Source organism: Gymnodraco acuticeps, unplaced genomic scaffold (genome assembly GCF_902827175.1).
Source record: "Gymnodraco acuticeps unplaced genomic scaffold, fGymAcu1.1, whole genome shotgun sequence".
NCBI classification, from domain to species: Eukaryota; Metazoa; Chordata; class Actinopteri; order Perciformes; family Bathydraconidae; genus Gymnodraco; species Gymnodraco acuticeps.
In genome coordinates this window covers 3684410-3705597 of record NW_022989947.1, presented here as the reverse complement: position 1 = coordinate 3705597, position 21188 = coordinate 3684410, and the positions used below count along the sequence as shown (strand labels likewise).

At 40.1% G+C, this 21188-nt stretch overlaps 1 protein-coding gene across 2 annotated transcripts in view; it reads right to left on the bottom strand.

The window, feature by feature from the left end:
- ptk2aa (protein tyrosine kinase 2aa) overlaps window positions 1-19674 on the bottom strand; it is a 62013-nt gene extending 42339 nt beyond the window's left edge. The window contains exon 1 of one of the 2 annotated variants that reach the window (XM_034210389.1): window positions 19455-19674. Coding sequence is in view for 1 of the 2 variants with exons in the window: in XM_034210388.1 (XP_034066279.1) it covers window positions 4540-4558 (19 nt within the window). In the remaining variant the exon portion in view is untranslated. Of the gene's footprint in view, window positions 1-4539; window positions 4797-19454 lie in introns of those variants that run through there. The other variant, XM_034210388.1, reaches the window with a different exon arrangement.
- Window positions 19675-21188: the final 1514 nt, after the last annotated feature.

Genomic DNA, 21188 nt, shown 5'->3' with positions numbered 1-21188 from the left:
GTTGCCCACAGAATTATAGCTCTGTTAGATGAAAAAGAAAGAGAAAACAATTGGTTAGTCAAATTGAATTTAATAATTAGATTGTTTTAATACTGGTTATCCATTAAATGGAGGTAATTATGTGCATACTTATACTAAGCTGTTTACACTAAATATAACAAAACACAAAGGGAGAACAAACCGTCAGCTGCCTACTCACACACCTTAACATAAGTATAAGCAATATGTTAACACACTGTTGAAAGTCACCATGTCGGCAGGCTGTGTATAATTGCACATTCTTCACAGGTCCTTGGTAACGGTAATTAGACAGAACAATCAAAAGAGAGTCTGCTATGCAATGATATCTTAACAACTGCTCTCACATCAGTAATTAAATAAAATACAGTTTGAAGGAGGTCAGAGAGTCAAGACAATTCTTATGCTGCAGATGGAAACCCTCTAAAGGAGAAATTAAAAAGGCAAAGTGGTTGTTTTGCAATAATTGGAAAAACTACAAGAAAATAAAAAGGTGTGGTCAGTTGAAAAACACATTAACATAATCAAAAACACATGACTGTGCAACAAAGTACTGTGTTTCAACATTACAATGTTTTTCATGCGTTTTTAGTGAGAGCTTACGTTTATGTATTTGTGTCAAGATATCCTTGACATTTTCCCAATTTTGTTTGTGTTGCTATGGACTTACATGTATTTGTAAATTAAAAAGGCCGAAGCAGCTGACAAAGCGGTCCTGTTTGGAAATGGAAGTAATGATTGGAGATATGTAACAAAACAGTGTGCAACTCAACAGTCTAAGACCAGACTGGCTGAGGAATTGAGCCAGATGTTCTGTTTCACACAAAATAATGAAACACTACTCCTGCAATAATCAACTGAATTAACCTGATGAGAGAGCGGTCAGCTGCCTGGTTGCTCTGTGTTTAATGGATAAAGCTGAGCTGGCACACACGTATGTGTACGTGTGTGTGTGTGTGTGTGTGCATCTCTCTGGACAATGGGGTGTTACTGGAGCATGCAGTCTTACATGCAACAACATCACCCCTCAGGCACCACACACACACACACACACACACACACACACACACACACACACACACACACACACACACACACACACACACACACACACACACACACACACACACACACACACACACACACACACACACACACACACACACACACACAACACACACCACACACACAGCACACACACACACACACACACACACACACACACACACACACACACACACACACACACACACACACACACACACACACACACACACACACACAACCCACACACACACACACACACACACACACACACACACACACACACACACACACACAACACACACACACACACACACCACACACACACACACACACACACACACCAGCACACCACACACACACACACACACACACACACACACACACACACACACACACACACACACACACACACACACACACACACACACACACACACACACACACACACACACACACACACACACACACACACACACACACACACACACACACACACAGTTTTGAGTTTGAAAGTGAAACAAAATGTGCTTAATAATTGTATAACATAAACAATAAGTCTGTGCTATGCAGATGACACACACATTTACGTAACAATTTCACCAGGAGACGATGCTCCAATTCAAACACTGAGTAAGTGCATTGAACAAATCAATGACTGGATGTGTCAGAACTTTCTCCAATTAAACAAAGATAAAACTGAGGTAATGGTTTTTGGAGCCAAGGCAGAACGTATAAAAGTTAGCGCTGAGCTTCAGTCTGCAATGTTCAAAACAACAGATAAAGCCAGAAATCTAAGTGTAGTCATGGACTCTGACCTGAGTTTCAACAGTCACATTAAAACTGTTACTAAATCAGCCTACTATCACCTAAAGAATATATCTAGGATTAAAAGACTAATGTCACAGCAGGATTTGGAAAAACTTGTCCATGCTTTTATCTTCAGTAGACTCGACTACTGCAATGGTGTCTTCACAGGTCTCACTAAAAAATCTATTAGGAAGCTGCAGCTAATTCAGAACGCTGCTGCTCGAGTCCTCACTAACACTAAGAAAGTGGATCACATCACTCCTGTTCTGAAGTCTTTACACTGGCTTCCTGTGTGTCAAAGAATAGATTTCAAAATACTGCTGCTGGTTTATAAAGCACTGAATGGTTTAGGCCCAAAATACATTTCTGACCTCCTGCTAAATTATGAACCATCCAGATCTCTCAGGTCTTCAGGGACTGGTCAGCTTTCTGTCCCCAGAGTCAGAACTAAACATGGTAAAGCAGCGTTCAGTTATTATGCTCCAAATATCTGGAACAAACTCCCAGAAACCTGCAGGTCCACTGTAACTCTGACTACTTTTAAATCCAGGCTGAAGACTTTTCTTTTTGTCGCTGCTTTTAATTGAACTATTCATATCTTAGACTGCACTGTAACTTTTATCCATGTACTTTTTTCTTTTAATGTTTAATTGACTGCCATGTACTTTTTTCTTTTAATGTTTAATTGACTGCACTGTAACTTTTATCCATGTATTTTTTTCTTTTAATGTTTATTTTATTAGCTTTTCTTTTTAATGACTGATTTTAAATGCCATTTTCTTAATCTCTTTCATTTTTTGTAAAGCACTTTGAATTGCCTTGTGTTGAAAAGTGCTATATAAATAAACTTGCCTTGCCTTGTGTTATTCATGAGTTAATATTGAGTGAATAATGTAATAAAATAATGCCATTGTGATCTGTTAGTAAGTCCTAATAGAAGCACATGTTATCATTATTCACATTCAGACAAACATCAAGCAATTATTCAAAACTTGTTACAAGAAAAATAAAATATGTTGCACACAGACACCAACACACAGATGATGCATACTCCAGATAATCCTACATGCAAGCAACATAATAAGGTCACGTGAATGCATGACTGCTCATACACATTTATCTTCAAAGCGCACACACTGACACACATTCACTCAAGTGTGTAGAGTTCAGGTGCCGTGATAAAGCTAACTGGATTACTGGAGCGGCATGCATGGTACTGTGTCACACTCAGACCAGATACACAGCGTATAATTTATCTGACATATTAAGGATGAATGAACCAGTGAGATAGTGTGGGCTCTAAATATTACACCAGTCAGTTCAATAAATCAAAACATATCTGACACTTATGACCAATTAAATTGTGTTCCCTGGTGTTGATAACAGCATATGTATGTGTACATTTAAAACATGTTTTTCGAGAAGAAGAAAATCAAACGTAACATTGTCTTTCATTTTGTATGAGAGCAAACACTAGGGAGCTAGTTCATAAGGCTAAAAAATGAATACTCAATTCTGATTGGCCAATGAAGGCCTTACAGGCTTGACTCTATGCTCTGTTAGAGTAGGACCATCTCATGTATGTCAAACAAACTATGCTAATTCTGCCTCTGGTCAAGTTCAAGTCCTTCTTTTAAAATATATTTTTGTGGAGCGTTCCGTATTCGAATCAAGGGTCTTAGGATAAAGGGTGTTGTATAAAGATTATTCATTCTCCTGAGAGATGTTTGTGATTTATATAACTTTTATCAATTGTACCTTTTCAATGCTTCCCCCTGGCAAATCCAAGATCAATCATCACATCTTAAGAACGGTGGGATTAAATGCTTGAGTGGAACAGCAGGTATGAGTGAAGCGTGTGTGTGTTTGAGCGTGTGCTTCTTATTTATCAAATTTACATCAATTATAAACCAAGAACGAAATATTAAAACATACTCAAATATAGATGACTCAACCTAGAAACAAAAAGCCGGTGGGGGATTGTTACGTGCCAGCCTTTACAACATACACACACAAAACACACATGTGTAAACAGAACATACTGAAATAGACATCAACACCTACACACAGAGTCATGTGGGAAACACTCTACATAAGGGCGCACATACTTGTATTCAAACACAACCTGCTAATTTGACACATGTTCTCACACAAACTGCTTTCCTCCCACACACACATACATTTACTGTATACACACACAGTGATAAACTCCTGTTCTGCACATGCACACGTCAAGTTAAAGCCTCCTACATACAGTTACCAAACACAAGCATCTCGCATTGCCATACACACACAATTGTTCAGTTATGACTGACTTTCATTATTGATTAATCTGGTATATTAAATGTCAGAAATTAACAATAGGAAATCCATGTCATAACAACTAAGAGACCAACTAAACAACTTAAATATTGTGTTTTGTTTTACCAACAGTTATCCAAAGCTGATTTCTATACAATAGAAAACTGCCGATATCATCAATACTTACAACAGTACTACTCCAACGCCTTATGATAGATACATACATATAGATACATACCTGATATATAAATGTATTTTGCCAAACCAACAAACTTTTAATAATATGTTTAGACTTAAGATCCTACCATTCATAAAAACTAACAAAGTGAACATACACTACTTTATACTGTATGTTTCAAATCTTACCATAGTATAGTCCTTCCATTTTAAGTCCAGAAGAGAAGAGAAGAAGAGAGTAATCCCCCCGAGAGGCAGCTAAATTAGAAAAGCCAAAATCCGGGGCTTCTGTGGTCTTTGGGCTGAATTTGAGATGTGCTAGCCAGCTAACTCACTAATGATGGCTAATGTCGGCTTAAGCTTACAACCCTGCCTCCTCCTCCTCCCTCTACTACTACTACTACTACTACTACTCCACTGACACTCGGATACACAGCAGCACAAGTGGGAGTAGAGGGAAGGAGGGAAGGAGGGAAAGAGCGAGGGGTGGTAGGCAGCCTATGACTGTGAAAGGGGGAGGGATACGAAAGACAGAAAAGGAGGAAAGAGGGGGGGGTGTCTTTGTGTCCCAGGAGAGGGGTGGAGGGGGAGAGAGGGAGCCAGATGTACAGGCAATGCAAAAGAGGAGGGAAAGACAAGAGAAAAGAAATGATGCAACTTTATGAAAATAAGTGAGAAACATGAAGGGGAAAGAGACAACTGAAGAATATGGGGAAGAAAAGAAGAGAAAGTGAGGAGGAAATAATTTAATGGAAAAAGACAGAGCTGAGAATGACATAATAGAGAGGAAGAAGAGTGTGAGCTGTGTTGCCTTTGGCTATTCTGCCCCTCTGACACAAATGCACAGAGGAGCTACTCAATTAGTCATAATGCAATATTCTCAACCCAACGTTTTCCAAAGAAATCATCAATCTTCAGAACAAAAACACAGGGAATAACAGACAATTGTTCCACTGACTTTGTTTGGTGAGGGGTGCACATTTAATCCAATTACACTGAAATCAAATCAGACACAGGGGTAGAGGGCATGGTAAACCCACCCTACACTAATATTTTTGGGACAGAATTGACTGACCCTAAAGGCTTGAACCTTGACAACTGATTTAAAACTAATTGAGAACACATGATGATTAACAAAAGATAGTAATAAAGTTTTAGGAATATGATGTTTTGTCCACATGGATAGATTCATAAACAATAATTTTGGCTTTTACAATTCATAATTACAAAAATATATATGTCATTTAAAGAAATCTATAATTTCCCTCTAATTATCAGGGCTGATAATGATGATTGCAGTAGCAAGTTAAATGATCAGGGGCCTCATTTATAAACGGTGCGTATGCTCAAAAAATGGCGTACGCCAGTTTCTAAGCAATGTTTGCGATTTATAAAAAACAAACTTGACGGGCAAATGTGCGGTCCTCCACGCAAACTCTGACCCATGCGTACGCGGTACGCACAAAAACGGGAGGGACGAGAAACTGCGACACCGTTGGCAGAAGGAAGAATGGAGAGAAATATGTGAAAATAATACAATAAATAAATGTTACCTCTCATTTATCATATATGAAGAATTAATTCGCAAAAATGTATTAAAGCCAATCTTAAAATGATTAAACAAACGCCTGTTTGAGACTCCTCAGTGCACACAAAAATATGTTATTGAAAACCACCTTGAATATATTGTCTTAATGTTATGACATGTATTCTCATGAATGATGCGGTTAGCAGAAGGGCAGAATTACGTCTAAACTGCGGCCGTTTTGCATTTCTATAGGTTGTATAGATACGAGCATGGTTTTATATACTATCATGTTTAATCATGTTTTATGCCGTTTGCTAAAACTTGATAAGTCGCTCATAAAACACAGGAGGTATGGAAACTAAGAACACCATATATTTGGTAGATTTGGCAGTTGATATTACACAACACATTTGACACAAACACACTGACACACTGCCTGAGGAACGTTATATGTATTTTGTCATTAACTTTTTTCGGACCACTTATTTATTTATGTTGGTGACGATCCGACCTCCATGCTGCTACTCTGGTTCAAACTGCATCCACCAAACAATATGATTTATCTCCACCTCCCCAAAAGAACCAGAATCTGACACGGTGTGAGATGTATTTTTTAGCTGTTCTGTCGTCATTTCCTGGGATCTTCTTCATGCAGTCAGTCAAAATGAATATTAATACGGGGCGTTTCTTTGACTATTTATAGGCAAATATGGGCCTTACGTCAAGCCCGCAAAAGCTGCGCCGCATTTCGAGTTGATTCTGCTTTATAAAGGGAAAATACGCAGTGTTTTATAAATCGGAAAATGTCTGCATATTTATTTGCTTTGTCCTACGTAAGCAACCTTCCCACGTAAATCCTACGCAAGGCTTTATAAATGAGGCCCCAGAACATTAATATTAGCCACCAATAATATATCAATTATTAATTTAATGTTTTTATGAATTCCTAATGAAAATGAATCGTTCATGTCTTCATGGGGTGCAGGCAGCCAGGTACTCTTCGTGGAGTCGTTTTCAACTCCCTTCAGGCCTTTCAAAAGGTTGGGGCCACGGTGGCAAAAAGAGGCCTCGTCGTGGGTCTTAGACCAGACCCTAAGAACACCTGAGAGACAACTACAGTACTGGAGGGATCTATTGGGTTCATTTCTTAAAACTATGTCAGACATGGAGTTACACTGAACAAAAATATAAACGCAACACTTTTGTTTTTGCTCCCATTTTTCATGAGATGAACTCAAAGATCTAAAACATTTTCTATATACACAAAATAACCATTTCTCTCAAATATTGTTCAAAAATCTGAACAAATCTGTGATAGTGAGCACTTCTCCTTTGCCGAGATAATCCATCCCACCTCACAAGTGTGCATATCAAGATGCTGATTAGACAGCATGATTATTGCACAGGTGTGCCTTAGGCTGCCACAATAAAAGGCCACTCTGAAACGTGTATTTTTGCTTTATTGGGGGGGTCTGGGGGGGTCCGAAAACCAGGCAGTATCTGGTGTGAGGGGTAGGGGTAGGGTTAGGGGTAGGATTAGGGTTAGGGTAATGTTGTGAATCGAGTGGCCTGTGTTCGTCGTCCATTACATACGCCTGCTCATACCATAACACCACCACCACCATGGGCCACTCGATTCACAACATTACCCTAACCCTAATCCTACCCCTAACCCTACCCCTACCCCTCACACCAGATACTGCCTGGTTTTCGGACCCCCCCAATAAAGCAAAACTGCACGTTTCAGAGTGGCCTTTTATTGTGGCCAGCCTAAGGCACACCTGTGCAATAATCATGCTGTCTAATCAGCATCTTGATATGCCACACCTGTGAGGTGGGATGGATTATCTCGGCAAAGGAGAAGTGCTCACTATCACAGATTTGTGAACAATATTTGAGAGAAATGGTTATTTTGTGTATATAAAAAATGTTTTAGATCTTTGAGTTCATCTCATGAAAAATGGGAGCAAAAACAAAAGTGTTGCGTTTATATTTTTGTTCAGTGTAGAAGAGAGAGCATTTAGTGATTTGTAAACATATAAACTCTAGCCAGTGCAGCGTTTTTAATGTGCGTGTGCTATCTTTCTGGTCCTTCTGTTCCTTGTTAACACACAGGAAAAATAAACACAAATGCTATGGTAATGACAGGTCTCATCTGACATTAAAAGTTTTATGTAGAATTATAGAAAGACTCATAAGACACAGAAGGAGTCAGCATTTGAGAGCACGAACATCCTTGGCCCACAGGCAGAAATCTGTTGTTGCTGGAACTTCCCGATGGCAGTTTTCCACTGTCAGCGCCTGCAGATATGGACCACAAAATGTGCTCAAACTGCCATAAAATCACTTGGCTGTCACTGATTGTTGATTTTATAGTCGGTAAGTATGTCACATTATTGACTATGAATGAGCCATGACAGAAAACATCTCTCTCCCTCTCTTTATCTCTCTCTCTCATACAAGCAACAAACAGGCAGACCGACAGGATGAGAGTTGCCCAGGAGTAAAGCAGATTAATGGGCCACTGGATTAGTAGGCCAAGATGTCAAACACATACTCACACACACCCCTAGTATTTTGACTCTCATTTAGAAGGTGGATCTAAGCTCAGGCCTTTATCCCTGCTTGATGAGCTGGTGTGTTAACATCGCCCTCTAGTGATAAAGTGTCAAATAGTCAAAGAGCAACCCTGCTGCTGTCAAATGCTTTTTCCTTAAATGTGTTTGCCAATGGGTCTGCCAGGTTTAATGTGATATTTCACTACATTACATTACATTGCATTTAGCTGACGCTTTTATCCAAAGCGACTTACAATAAGTGCGTTCGTCCAACAAAATACAACTTGCCTGAACATCAATACAAAAACAGCTCTTATTTCATTTAGTTAGTTCAAAGCAAACAGGCATGGCAAAAGCGGAAAAGTAAACAAAACCGCCTCTGCAAAAGACGAAAGAAATGAACCAAATGTACCAAGTAAAGTTCAGAATGTATTAGACGCATCAATTATAAGCTTGGCTTCAAGCACAAAGGAAAAATAACACCAGCGTTTTGAGGTTGCTGTTTTTGACAATGCTGACATTTATATTTAAATAGTTTAGTAACACCTAAAGCATGTTAGCAGACTAAGAGACCAAGTCAGCATTGGGACTATTCTTCAATGAACCTTTGTTACAAGAGAGTCCCTGCTATGGTGACTAATCACACAGAAGTACACACACATTGACACACAGGCAGACACACACTGTGGCATTATACCCGCATCTGACCTCAGCAGCAGTAGTTTAAGGTAGCAAAACAGTCTGTGAATAAGTGTATGTATGTGTGTGTGTTTGTTCGTGTGTGTGCATGTGTGTAGGTGTGTGTCATGGACTCGTATCCAGGTGTTTCACTGCTGATCAGTCTGTGTGTGTTGCCTGTGATCTATTGTGACTGTGTGTTTGTGTGGGTGTGTGCCTGGCTGTGCATGAATCTAGAGAAAAGATGAGGTCATATGATTGGCTCAGCAGACACAGTAATGTCTGCTTGGGACTCTTTGTTTAAGTAAAGAACCTGGCAAGTGCTACTGAAATATTATATGTCCAGTTTAAGCTGAAAAGCAGTCACTCAATACTAGTTACAAATGATACATAAACACATCTTCATTGTCTACATTGCAAGTAGTTATCTGGCCTTATCACTAAGCTGTACTAAGTTGAGAGAAAAAAAAGTTTGATTTACTTATTTACCACATGGTTTGTGTGACACTAGATTTTAATATGACAAAATGTTGCCAGTGCACCACTAAAGATTCAGAACTGTACTGTGCCAAGAAAAAGTATAGCTAGCAAAACCACAACGTTTTACTAGGGATTAGTGTCCTTTTTATACTGTGGATCTTCTACGAATTAAACAAATGAGATAGACCCATTTAAGAGCTTTAAGTGCTGGTAGGCAGCTTTTGTTAACTCTGGTTTGTCCATTTCCAAATGTAACGCTAAGCTCAGCAAACAAGCTGCTGGCAGAAGCTTTATATGTAGGGTACAAAGATGACATTTCTAAAAGAACTATAGAAATAAGGTGCATTTGGTGAATCATAAGATATCATAACTGGTGGACAGCTGAACAAATGGACCGGCCCAATGGGGAGTTAAAGAAACATCCCACCAGGGTTACAGAAGACTGATTGATGTTGAGTAGGAAATTACAGATGTTCTATATGAACGGACACAGAGATTATGTTTTCATGTCCTTAAAAATCTAGGGATAGTACATCTTGGGACCCTTTCTTTATGCCTCATTTCTCTATTTCTCTCGCTTTTTCTCCACCCAGCTTTCTCCTCCTCCCACCTCTTTTCTCTCTGTGTCTATATGACAAAGCCCAACAATTACTTCTTTCTGTGTCTCCCTCTGTGACTCACTGCAATGCAATTACACTGCCTGTCCCCTCAAACACACACAAACACAGAGGGGGAAAACGTATTTACAATATCTGTGGTTGTGATTTCCTAGTCTGCACTACACACACACACACACACACACACACACACACACCACACACACACACACACACAAACACACACACACACACACACACACCACACACACACACACACACACACACACACACCACACACACACACACACACACACCACACACACCACACACACACACACGACACACACACACACACACACACACCACACCACACACACACACACACACACACACACACACACACACACACACACAGCACACACACACACACACACACACACACACACACACACACACACACACACACACACACACACACACACACACACACACACACACACACCATCACACACACACACACACACACACACACACACACACACACACACACACACACACACACACACATCACACACACACACACACACACACACACACACACACACACACACCACACACACACACACACCTCTGTGCTCCAGTTCCATTCATCACTAGTGGACATGCTGCACCAATGACCTGCATGACTGAAGGGAACGCGCTTCGTGTGTGTCCTTGTGTGTGCATGCACCAAGGAGGGACAAGTCATTAACTACGATGTCATTTCCTGCCATTGTAGCACATTTTAGGGCCCACAGTAAGAATCCTGCACTGCAGATTGGTCCATTTACACACACTAAAACAACTGTACGGTATTTGGAGAAGATTAGAAAATCTGCCAATATATATTGTGTTCCGTTTGGACTCATGAATGGGTTAACCATGACTGAAGAATAAAGAAAGTCATTTTATATTACACACTAGCCAACTGCTTTAAAAGACTTCCAACAACACACACTCCTTCTCATTAAAAGGTGGGGTAGGTAAGTTTGAGAAACCGGTTCGAGATACACTTGTTGTTATATTCCATGGAATGCTCTTAACATCCCGATAGCAATGAATATCTTAAGTGCGTTGACACAAAATCCATTAAAAAAAAGCATCTGTGGAAGCTGTAGCACTGTAAAAGCACGACCAATCATTTTAGCAGGCCCGGCTAAAATAACTGGATGGCCTACATGCCTGTCAGCCTTCCATCTGTGCACAAACTTATCTCGTGCCATCCTTTTTTTTCCCTTTAAACTGTGGGTTTTCTCCGGAAGTGTTTCCTTGTACGATGTGAGGGTCTAAGGACAGAGGGTGTCGTTTTTCTCATACTGATATTCTGAACAATCTGTGCTGTTGTATTTGTTGTAAAGTGTCTCTACTGTAGGCTATTTTTATTATATGTACAGCACTTTGGCTCGACCAAAAATTGTTTATAAATGTGCTATATAAATAAAACTTTATTTTATTTGATCATTGGTCATGTGCGCGTTCGTGTGTGTTGGAGGAGGGGCTCTGTGAGGAAGTGGCAGATTTTTTCCGGCTGTATATTTTCAAATTCTAGCGCACTCGAGCTGGTTTCTCCAAAATTACCTACCCCACCTTTAACTTACAGGGTACAGTTTCAGGCTTTCATGATGCACTGATCTAGTTTTTTTTAGAGTTTTTTTTTAGGACTTGCGATATTAAGTAGGCAAATTAACTCAAACACGTCATGTTACAATTATTTTGCTGCTTGCTACAAAAGGAAAACTTGCGCAGCTCTCATGTCAGGGGTACTTGAGTGAGTGACATGCACAGCAAACCACCAATCACAATCAAATCTCCAAAGCAAACGGACCCGGTGATTAAAGGTAAAAACACTGAATAAAGTAGTTTCATGTGTTTCTCCAGATCAGTTCGGCGCTGCTAACCGAGCTAGCTCAGCTTGTTGCTCTGATAACTTAAGATCCAGACGTCCGTGACTAAAATCCTTCATCCGGTTAAATATAGTAAAAAAATTACCAATTGTATAGCATTAAAGTTCAAGAAAGGATGGTTTGCGGGGGAAAAAACGGTCTTTTCTTCAATTCCTGTATGTTTTCATATCGCAATATATAGCCTATCGCAGGGGGGGGGGAAATCGCAATGTCAGTTTTTTCCAATATCGTGCAGCCCTAGTACCAATATAAATCCCAATAGAATGGAATATTTTATAGGAATTTCATCGCTGAAATGGCTTTTTACTCAAGCAATAAAGTGTGTTCCTCCAAATGTTTGGAGAAATCCCACCGTAGTGTGACTGACAGCTGACATGTAGACTAACCAAGGGTGTATCCGATTTGTCATTTTTACTAAATACTACCAGAACATTTTATTTTTGGTCTTTCCTTTAAAAAAAAAAAAGCATGTATCTGCCCTTATTTTTGTCCATTTAATAGTTTATTTAAATAGGGACAATGCACATTAATGAACACTTAAGACAAATAATGCTTCAAGTGTAAATATGCCGGATTTTAGCTTTGGGCTTATTCCAATCATTGGTATACATTTGTACACAGAAGTCCGCTCACAATTCACACAGCAGCCACAACCCGAAACTGCAGGTGGGAGGTGTCCATCAAGGGGTTTTAAATCTGTCTCATTGCTAAATTCCACGTCAATTAGCAAACACAAGAATGCACACAAATATCGCAACACTAAGTTATAATAACCACAGAGATATTTTCAACTGAGAAAACCAAGACACTGTTTCTTCATGTTATCTTGGATAAACAGTCATTATCACAGTGACACACAAACAAGCATGCACAAACATGCACACACACAGGTACACACAAACACACACATAAACACCCAGAGAGGTCTGAGCAGTGTTGCTGCTGCAGAGAGGAAGAAGGCGTTTTCCATTCAGCTCCTGAGGGACACAGCATGCTTTAGGATGTACAGTAAGTGCTCTGTGAGTGTGTATGTGTGTGTATGGAGGGGTGTGGGGGCTGCTTCCTGAATGCAACCAATCCAGAAGCTGAGGGAATGGACTTCTGTCTCCAAAAACACACACTCCTTTTCCTTCACAGCTGAAACCACATACGGAGGATGCAGGGGAATAAGTTCCAAGGATGATCGAAGCTAAATTAAATGTATAAGACTCAGACAATCACATACATGCCAACACGTGCACAAACACAAAATTAGTCATACTTCCAATTTAAGTTACTGATGCAAAACAAAGAACACCATTTGCTGAATTCATCTGTTCGTTCAGGGTATTTCCTTCCCGAGGTCAGTTTGCAAATATCATCAGGGTTTCCCACACATAGACTATACTTGGTCGGGCCGCCCAGGTATATTAACGGCCGCCCAAGTATATTTCGCGACCCATTTAGGTTGTTTTTTTCTTTTTTTCGTCCGTGATCGATTAACTTGTGGACAATGATCCCTCGCTCTACGCCTCCTGTACCCAGGCCATCGGGAGGACCGGGGGACCCCGCTACCAACATCCCCCAAGTATATTTCAGATCTGTGGGAAACACTGATCATTCATTCATTTGTGTAAAATGTGAGAAAACAGCTTAGACCTCCACACAGCTGAAAGTATTACTCAGTAGGTATGAAGTAGTAAATCACTAGGGGAAAAAATGCCAAAAATGTTTGCTAGGAAAACTACTTATTTGAAACATAAAAATGCAGACTGAAACTAAAAACTCAAGTAGAGATAGGTTTGTTCCTTCCAGACAAATTATTTCATTTGGTATCATGAATTCCACATGATACACATATTAAGGACATACATATCTTATTCAGGACATTTACATACCTCTACACACACAGCTTGTGTCTGCAGTGATTGCTATCACTAGAGTCGAGTCATTATGACACACCAGCACCACTGCAACCTACTGACCCAGGGGTGGGGAACCTCCGGCCCCCGGGCCGTATACGGCCCGCGAGACCATTTGGTGTGGCCCTCGAGGTAATTTATAAACACACGCAAAAAAGAAAAACATTAAATAAATCTAGACCGCAAAATAATTAAACAACCGAGTGCCTGTTTTTCCTGACCAAGGTCAGGGTCCTTGAACACAACACAAGCCTAACGTGTCATCACGTGGTATATGTCTCTTCTGACAGGGGTGTAGTTCTGACGGAGAGCACCAGAACGCCGCTCCGCTCCGGCACTTCCAACAATTGCAGTACCCATAAGGAGCCGTACACATGCTGCAGTTTTTGCGTGGCTGTGTCTTTAGTTTTAAGCCCAGTGGCGATCTGTGCATCTGTCATACTGATCATACAGTCAATAACTTTGTTGTTATTAGCATCTGGTTAGCTAGCTATGCTAACGAATAACGAATGCCCCGGCCACACGAGGACGAAAACGGCCGTTTGCGTTACTGTTTAGTGTCATATAGACCATTCGGCCATACGAGGACGACCGAATACGGCACTAAACGACTGAGGAAACGATAACGGGTCCCAAGGTGGATAGAACGGCATACGCAACGCTCTGGGGGGTCAAACGGCTCCGTGTGTGCGCCCTATACGAACATTTTCTGATAGTGATTGCGCAATAGCAATAGCCCCGCCTCTCCCCACCTCTGCTGCTCACCCCCGCGTTAAAGTAAACTGCACACTGAATTCAGATTATTTATCTTTCTCTCGATATGGACATAAACGCGAGTGAAGTCTAATCTGACAGGACGGAGACACCTCTCAAACTACCTAAACTAGTTATAATAAATATGTTTATTTTTACTGTCGGCTGGGTCACTCATTACTGGATCAGCTGCTGCATGAGACAGACACTGACGCTGTCCAAAGAGAGGGTGGAAAAAGAGAGGCTCCGTGTATTTTTATTATTATATTATATAGAGTCGTTATTCATTTGTTTTAAAGCTCAATAAATAACAAAGAAGACCTTTGACCGGCACTTTTATAGATTTTGTCGGAAGATTTAAACTTGAATTCACGTTGACTGGCGAAAAACTCTGCCCGGTTCCCTCGGCCCCCACCGCGGAGAATAAACAGAAGGGCAACCATGACAACCATGCTTCTTCGCTGCTTTTGTGGAGGAAGTTACAGCGCCACGTACAGGCTCCTGCATATGTACTGCAGCTTCTCCAGCGGTTGGAGCTAAACGGAGCGGTCTCGTGTGGGCAGACACTATCCGGATAACTATTGCGTATGGACGGAAGCTTGTTTGCGATTGCGTTTGCGTTAATCCTATGCGTTTAGCCGTTTTCGTCCTCGTGTGGCCGGGGTCTAAGAAGCTTTTTCTACAACCAGTGAGTTAAAGGAGCAGTAGGTAAGTTTGAGAAACCGGCTTGAGATACACTTTTTGTTATATTCCATGGAATGCTCTTAACATCCCGATAGCAATGAATATCTGAAGTGCTTTGACAAAAAATCCATGAAAAAATTTCATCTGTAGAAGCCGTAATACTGTAAAAAGTACAACCAATCCGTTTAGCCGGCCCGGCTAAACGGATTGGATGGCCTACCTGCCTGTCAGCCTCCCATCGGGGCACAAACTTATCTCGTGCCCTCATTGGTCATGTGCGCGTTCGTGTGTGTTGGAGGAGGGGCTCTGTAAGGAAGTGGCAGATTTTCTCCGGTTGTGTATTTTCAAATTCTAGCGATCTCGAGCCCGTTTCTCAAACTTACCTACCCCTCCTTTAAAGGCACATCTTTATATGATCATTATAGTTATAAAACAAATAAGAGAATAAAGTAAACAGGTATAAAATACTATATGACAGTAAAAAAAGTTGTTATTAATAAACAAGAATACAGTTTGAAAGGAGAGTGATTTGTAAAATACCCATAAAGAAAAAGAAAATCTGCTTCCAGTTCTGTTTCATATGGGTGTTGAGAGATGTATCCATAGATCTACTAATGTTGCTCTCAAAGTGCACCAGATTGATGCTTTTAACTTCAACATTTAAAAAAACAAATCTTCCCGGGGGAGCATGACCCCCGGACCACCCTAGAGGTGGTTAGGTCCCCCCCCCCCCCACTTAAATCATGTTCACAGGAGTCTAAATACATTAGCACACATCTTGTGTCCATATCTTTCTGTTTTGGTGGTCATGCCACAACCGTGCACGTGCATGCGTGAGTCATGGTAAGATATCTGGATTAAGAGGTTGCTTTTCTTTGCACAGCATGAAAGAAAGGTGAAATGAGTGGGCTGTGATTTTAGTATTTTTAAGCAGAGGTCAATAATTTGTACGGCCCTCGGAGGATGTTGAAAACATTGAAATGGCCCTTGAGAGGAAAAGGTTCCCCACCCCTGGACTAGACTGTCGGATTTGTTACCCCCATGTCTTTCTGCATAGTGTTTCTGTTTCGGTCTGACTAACAAACTTGAGTAGGATATAGAGTAGATGCCTTGAAAGAATAGAACAGACCAAAACATGAACCATGCGGGCAAAAAGGAGGAACCAGACTACAAACAGTTGAGTTCTCTGCAATGTCATGAACTGCTCCTGTAAGATCTCTGAGTGTAGTCAAGTGTTTCTATAAATACAGGCCTCCTGCACTGCTCTGCAATTTTTTTATATACACACACACACACACACACACACACACACACACACACACACACACACACACACACACACACACACACACACACACACACACACACACACACACACACACACACACACACACAACACACACACACACACACACCACACACACACACACACACACACACACCACACACACACACCACACACACACACACACACACACACACACACACACACACACACACACACACACCACACACACACACACACACACACACCACACACACACACACACACACACACACACACACACACACACACACACACACACACACACACACACACACACACACACACACACACACACACACACCACACACCACACACACCAACACACACACACACACACACCTGTATTGGCCCGCTCTAGACCAACCACAGAAAGAGTCCAGTCAAAAAAAGTGTAGCTAGTTTCACTCACTATTATTACTTTTCAGCAAATAATATTATAAAAGCCTAAATTATTATTTAACGGCAATGGAAAAATATCAAAAATACACAAAAAACGTAAGTAAAGGGTCCATGTGGAGGAATTTCCCAGAGCCACAAATAGAAGCTAACAACATTGTTTTCTGCTTGTTTCTCACACTGAAGGTAATGACACTGCATTCATTTTGGTCTTATGATGTCAAATTAGTACTGAGGCAAAGTTCATTACATGGTTCAAAACGCATGTGAATGGGATGAATTTCGATGTAATCAAATCAGAAAAACTTCAAATCTAACTAACTTAAAAGCTGTGTGCCAACATTTGGTAAAAAGCCACAGCAAGGTGTAACTGTGCAAACAAATTCACTCTCACAGATCACTGAAATAAGTAGTTCTGCGTGTGGTGAACGCACTTTGTCACAGAAACGGAGCTGAAACAGTGCAGCCGCAGTGGAACTGAATACTCATTAAGTGGATAAGCTGATTAGCAGTGTGAGTCGTGTTTGCTAATTCAGAATGAACATCTCAATCCTGTAGAAAGCTCGTTGAATGGGATTCCAATCCATTATATTTAAATCCATAGCTGAACGAAAATATTTAGTTTCAAACCTGACAGCGTTACGTGCCATGTGCTTTAAACAAGCTTCATTTGAGACAAACCATTTCATCTGACCTTTTAGGAAGTAGCGTGTGCAGGATGTCACTAGTCGGGACAGACATTTTCCTCATCACAATAGCTGTTATTCAGATGAAAAGAATGTCCCATAGTTTATTGTCACACCATTACAAACAGCAATTTATTTATTTTTTAAGACATTTAAAGATTATAGGCCTTATCAAACAGTTAATAACTGCAACATGACAATGAACAGTGTTTGTAGTGTACCTACAACTGTGACTGTAATACACAGGTAAACCAAACCATGACCTTAAATAAACTTTGCATTCCCTTCACCAACAGTCTTAGACTTATCACATCAGTGAACAAAACACTGCTTTAGGTGTAGCTTGTCTACAGAATTGCAAATATAAGAGAGCAGAGTGGCACCCCATTAGTATACTGTAGATCTGAAGCCTCAGTGCCCTCAGGATACTGCAATTCATTAGCATGTTCTTGCATCTTGAATATGAAGTAGAGGCTCCAGCAGTCTGTCATAGCTGGGGAAATGCAGCAGAAGGTTTTTGAGCTGTTTTACTTGGACATAGTGACATTGAACTTTAAGTGTCTCATAACCATATATCTACTCTATATCAATTTCACTATTTTGTCATGTGGGAGAAAATATGTTTTTGAATCAGTGCTTTTGATTAGGGAACCTCAAGGTTTAACAGCATGCAAAATAGCAAGCATGAACTGCACCAACAATATAATATAGGTTATGTTAGAATAGGACAATAGACATGATCTCCATAGATTGTATTAGTCGAATACTTGTTTGATCTTTGTGCAAATGTGCAGATGCACAAGTTCTGAGAACCCCTAGATAAATTAAAGATCTGTTTTTTGCTAACTTAAAGCACAAAATAACAAAATATATTCAATTAAAACAATGTAAAACTGAGAAAAGCATAAAATCGTACTATATGTTTTAGTATATTATGTCTAAATAACTGATATGCACCCAATTGGACGATTAATAACAGCCAAATGAAAGGGAGGTTCGGCGGGCAAGCCATATAATACACCTAACTCATGAGCACAGGCCTGACTGTAACCATAAACCTAAAAAAGTCTAAAGAAACAACAAAGTCAAAAAAATGAAACTTTACTGGTCCATTCAAGGTTGGTAGAGTACAGTAACGATAGCCTATGTTCAGTTGTTTGGCAAGCAAGACAAGGTAGTCTTAATAAAAGCCTTATATGTATGCCACTGGGAACGAAAAAAGTAGTTCAAAAATAGATTAAGAAGCTAAATGTAGCTTAATCCTGTGCCTTTATTTACCGTGCGTTAGATTGGAGTTACTCCACATTCGCTCCATGTGACTGTGGCAAAGAGTTTGGTGGCACTAGGTCACTCTACCTTCAATTGCTCCAAGTTAGGAAAAGGAAAACTACGACCCAGTTCTGCTGCTGAAAAGATTCACTAACTTTTCAGTTCTTTCCCCAAATCAGAGTGTTTCAAAAACTAGAAGAGGAAACAGCTTTTTAACGTCAGCCAGGACGAACGGTAAACCAACCGCATCCCATACTTTCTTTTAGCTCCTGAAATAATCCCCAAAACACAATATCACTCACGTTGACTTGTTCCAGGGGACGTCCTGGGGGTAAGGGTTGACTTTACCGGCGGAAGAAGCTGTGTACAGTCGGGGAATACTCCGTTATTTTAGTTTTGGGTAGTTACAGTTAGTGGGGTTTTTTTCGCTCCTGCCTATCTCCCCCTTCTCCCTCTCCCGTAGCCTGTTCCTGCTTCCTCTCCACATCCAGCATTCCAATATGGCCGCCGCAGAGAGAGAGAGAGAGGGAGAGAGCAAACTACTCCCTCTGAGGAAAGCCTTGCCTCAGGCACACAAAACTGCAACCCAAGAATGAATGAATGTGTTCATACTACACATGTAATAATTAATACTATGAATACATATTTAAACGAAATGTTAATAAGATCCTTTATACTTAAAAGAAAAAAAATTCATTGGAAAATTAGATACTTTTAGCTTCTTTGATATTAAGTCAATGTTGTTATGAAACCATAAAGTAGGCCTACATTTTGGATGGATAACAACATTGAATATACATTATTTTTGACACTATACTACAGTATATGTATACTGTTGACTGGACTGAAGACTGAATAAATAAATAAAGGAACCTGTCAGAATTCAAATACTGAAATATACCCTGACAGGTATATTTTGTTGAGTGTGTTATTTTGTCACACTCTTCACTAAAGCAGTTGTATCCCCTATGTGATGTTTTGTTGTGCCTCGTTCTTTTGAAGCAATGTTTTTTTTCCAAAAAGAAATTGGCTTTGCAATATATTTTTGGTTTGAAGGAAACTGACATTCAGATTATTTCACAATGAAAATATATATATATATTAAATTATTATTATCTTGGGACAATATTCATCAAGAAACCCAACAGCTTTGAAGATGTGAACTTAGTTAGGTAGCCCTATTTTGTATGTATTTTTAGACAATTTTAGTGTAGAATTAGTAGCATTATACTATCCAGTATTAAAGTTAAACATCAGTAATTAATAAAGGTTGCTTGAAAGTAAACATTACAAAACGTCATATTCAAATTTAAAAGTATATATATAAATTAGAATCAATATAAACTCACAGTACCAAAATAACTGGCCCATTACATAATAATGTTTTTTTTAACGTTGGATTATAAATATTGATGTACTTGTGTGTATATCAATTTGTGACTGTAGCTGGTAAGGCTTGAATGCATTTTAATGACTTGTGAATTCCCCCCAGGGATTAATGAATTATGTATCAGATCTTGGCCCTAGGCCCTAGGTTGATTCAGATCTGCTGCTTCTCCCCTTCATGCACAGGTTCAAAGATGCCATCTGGTGGTCACTACTTGTTATTGCAGTATATTTTGGGTTTACCTCGGGGCCGAGGTTATGGGTTCTACTCTCTATGGTTCTTCTACTAGACTTTACATTAGCCATTTCCATTTTTTCCCATGGTGCATAGACTCTGGGTTATATCAGTGCATATGTTCATTCTGTGAACATTTCCAAACGATGCATATGATATAACATTGCATTACATGTTACTCGTTAGACACTTTTATCCAAAGCGATTTACATACTCAATACTGTGGGCAATCCCCACAGGAGCAATTTGGGGTGAAGTGTCTTGCCCAGGGACACAACGACATGCTGACTGCAGTGGGGTTTGAACCATAGACTGCAGGTTTGATCCTGTGCGCCCCTGATACGAACACCAACGCACTAGTCCACTGCGCCACACGGCCTCCTATAAATTATTACTCCTGTCCTGAGGTCACTCA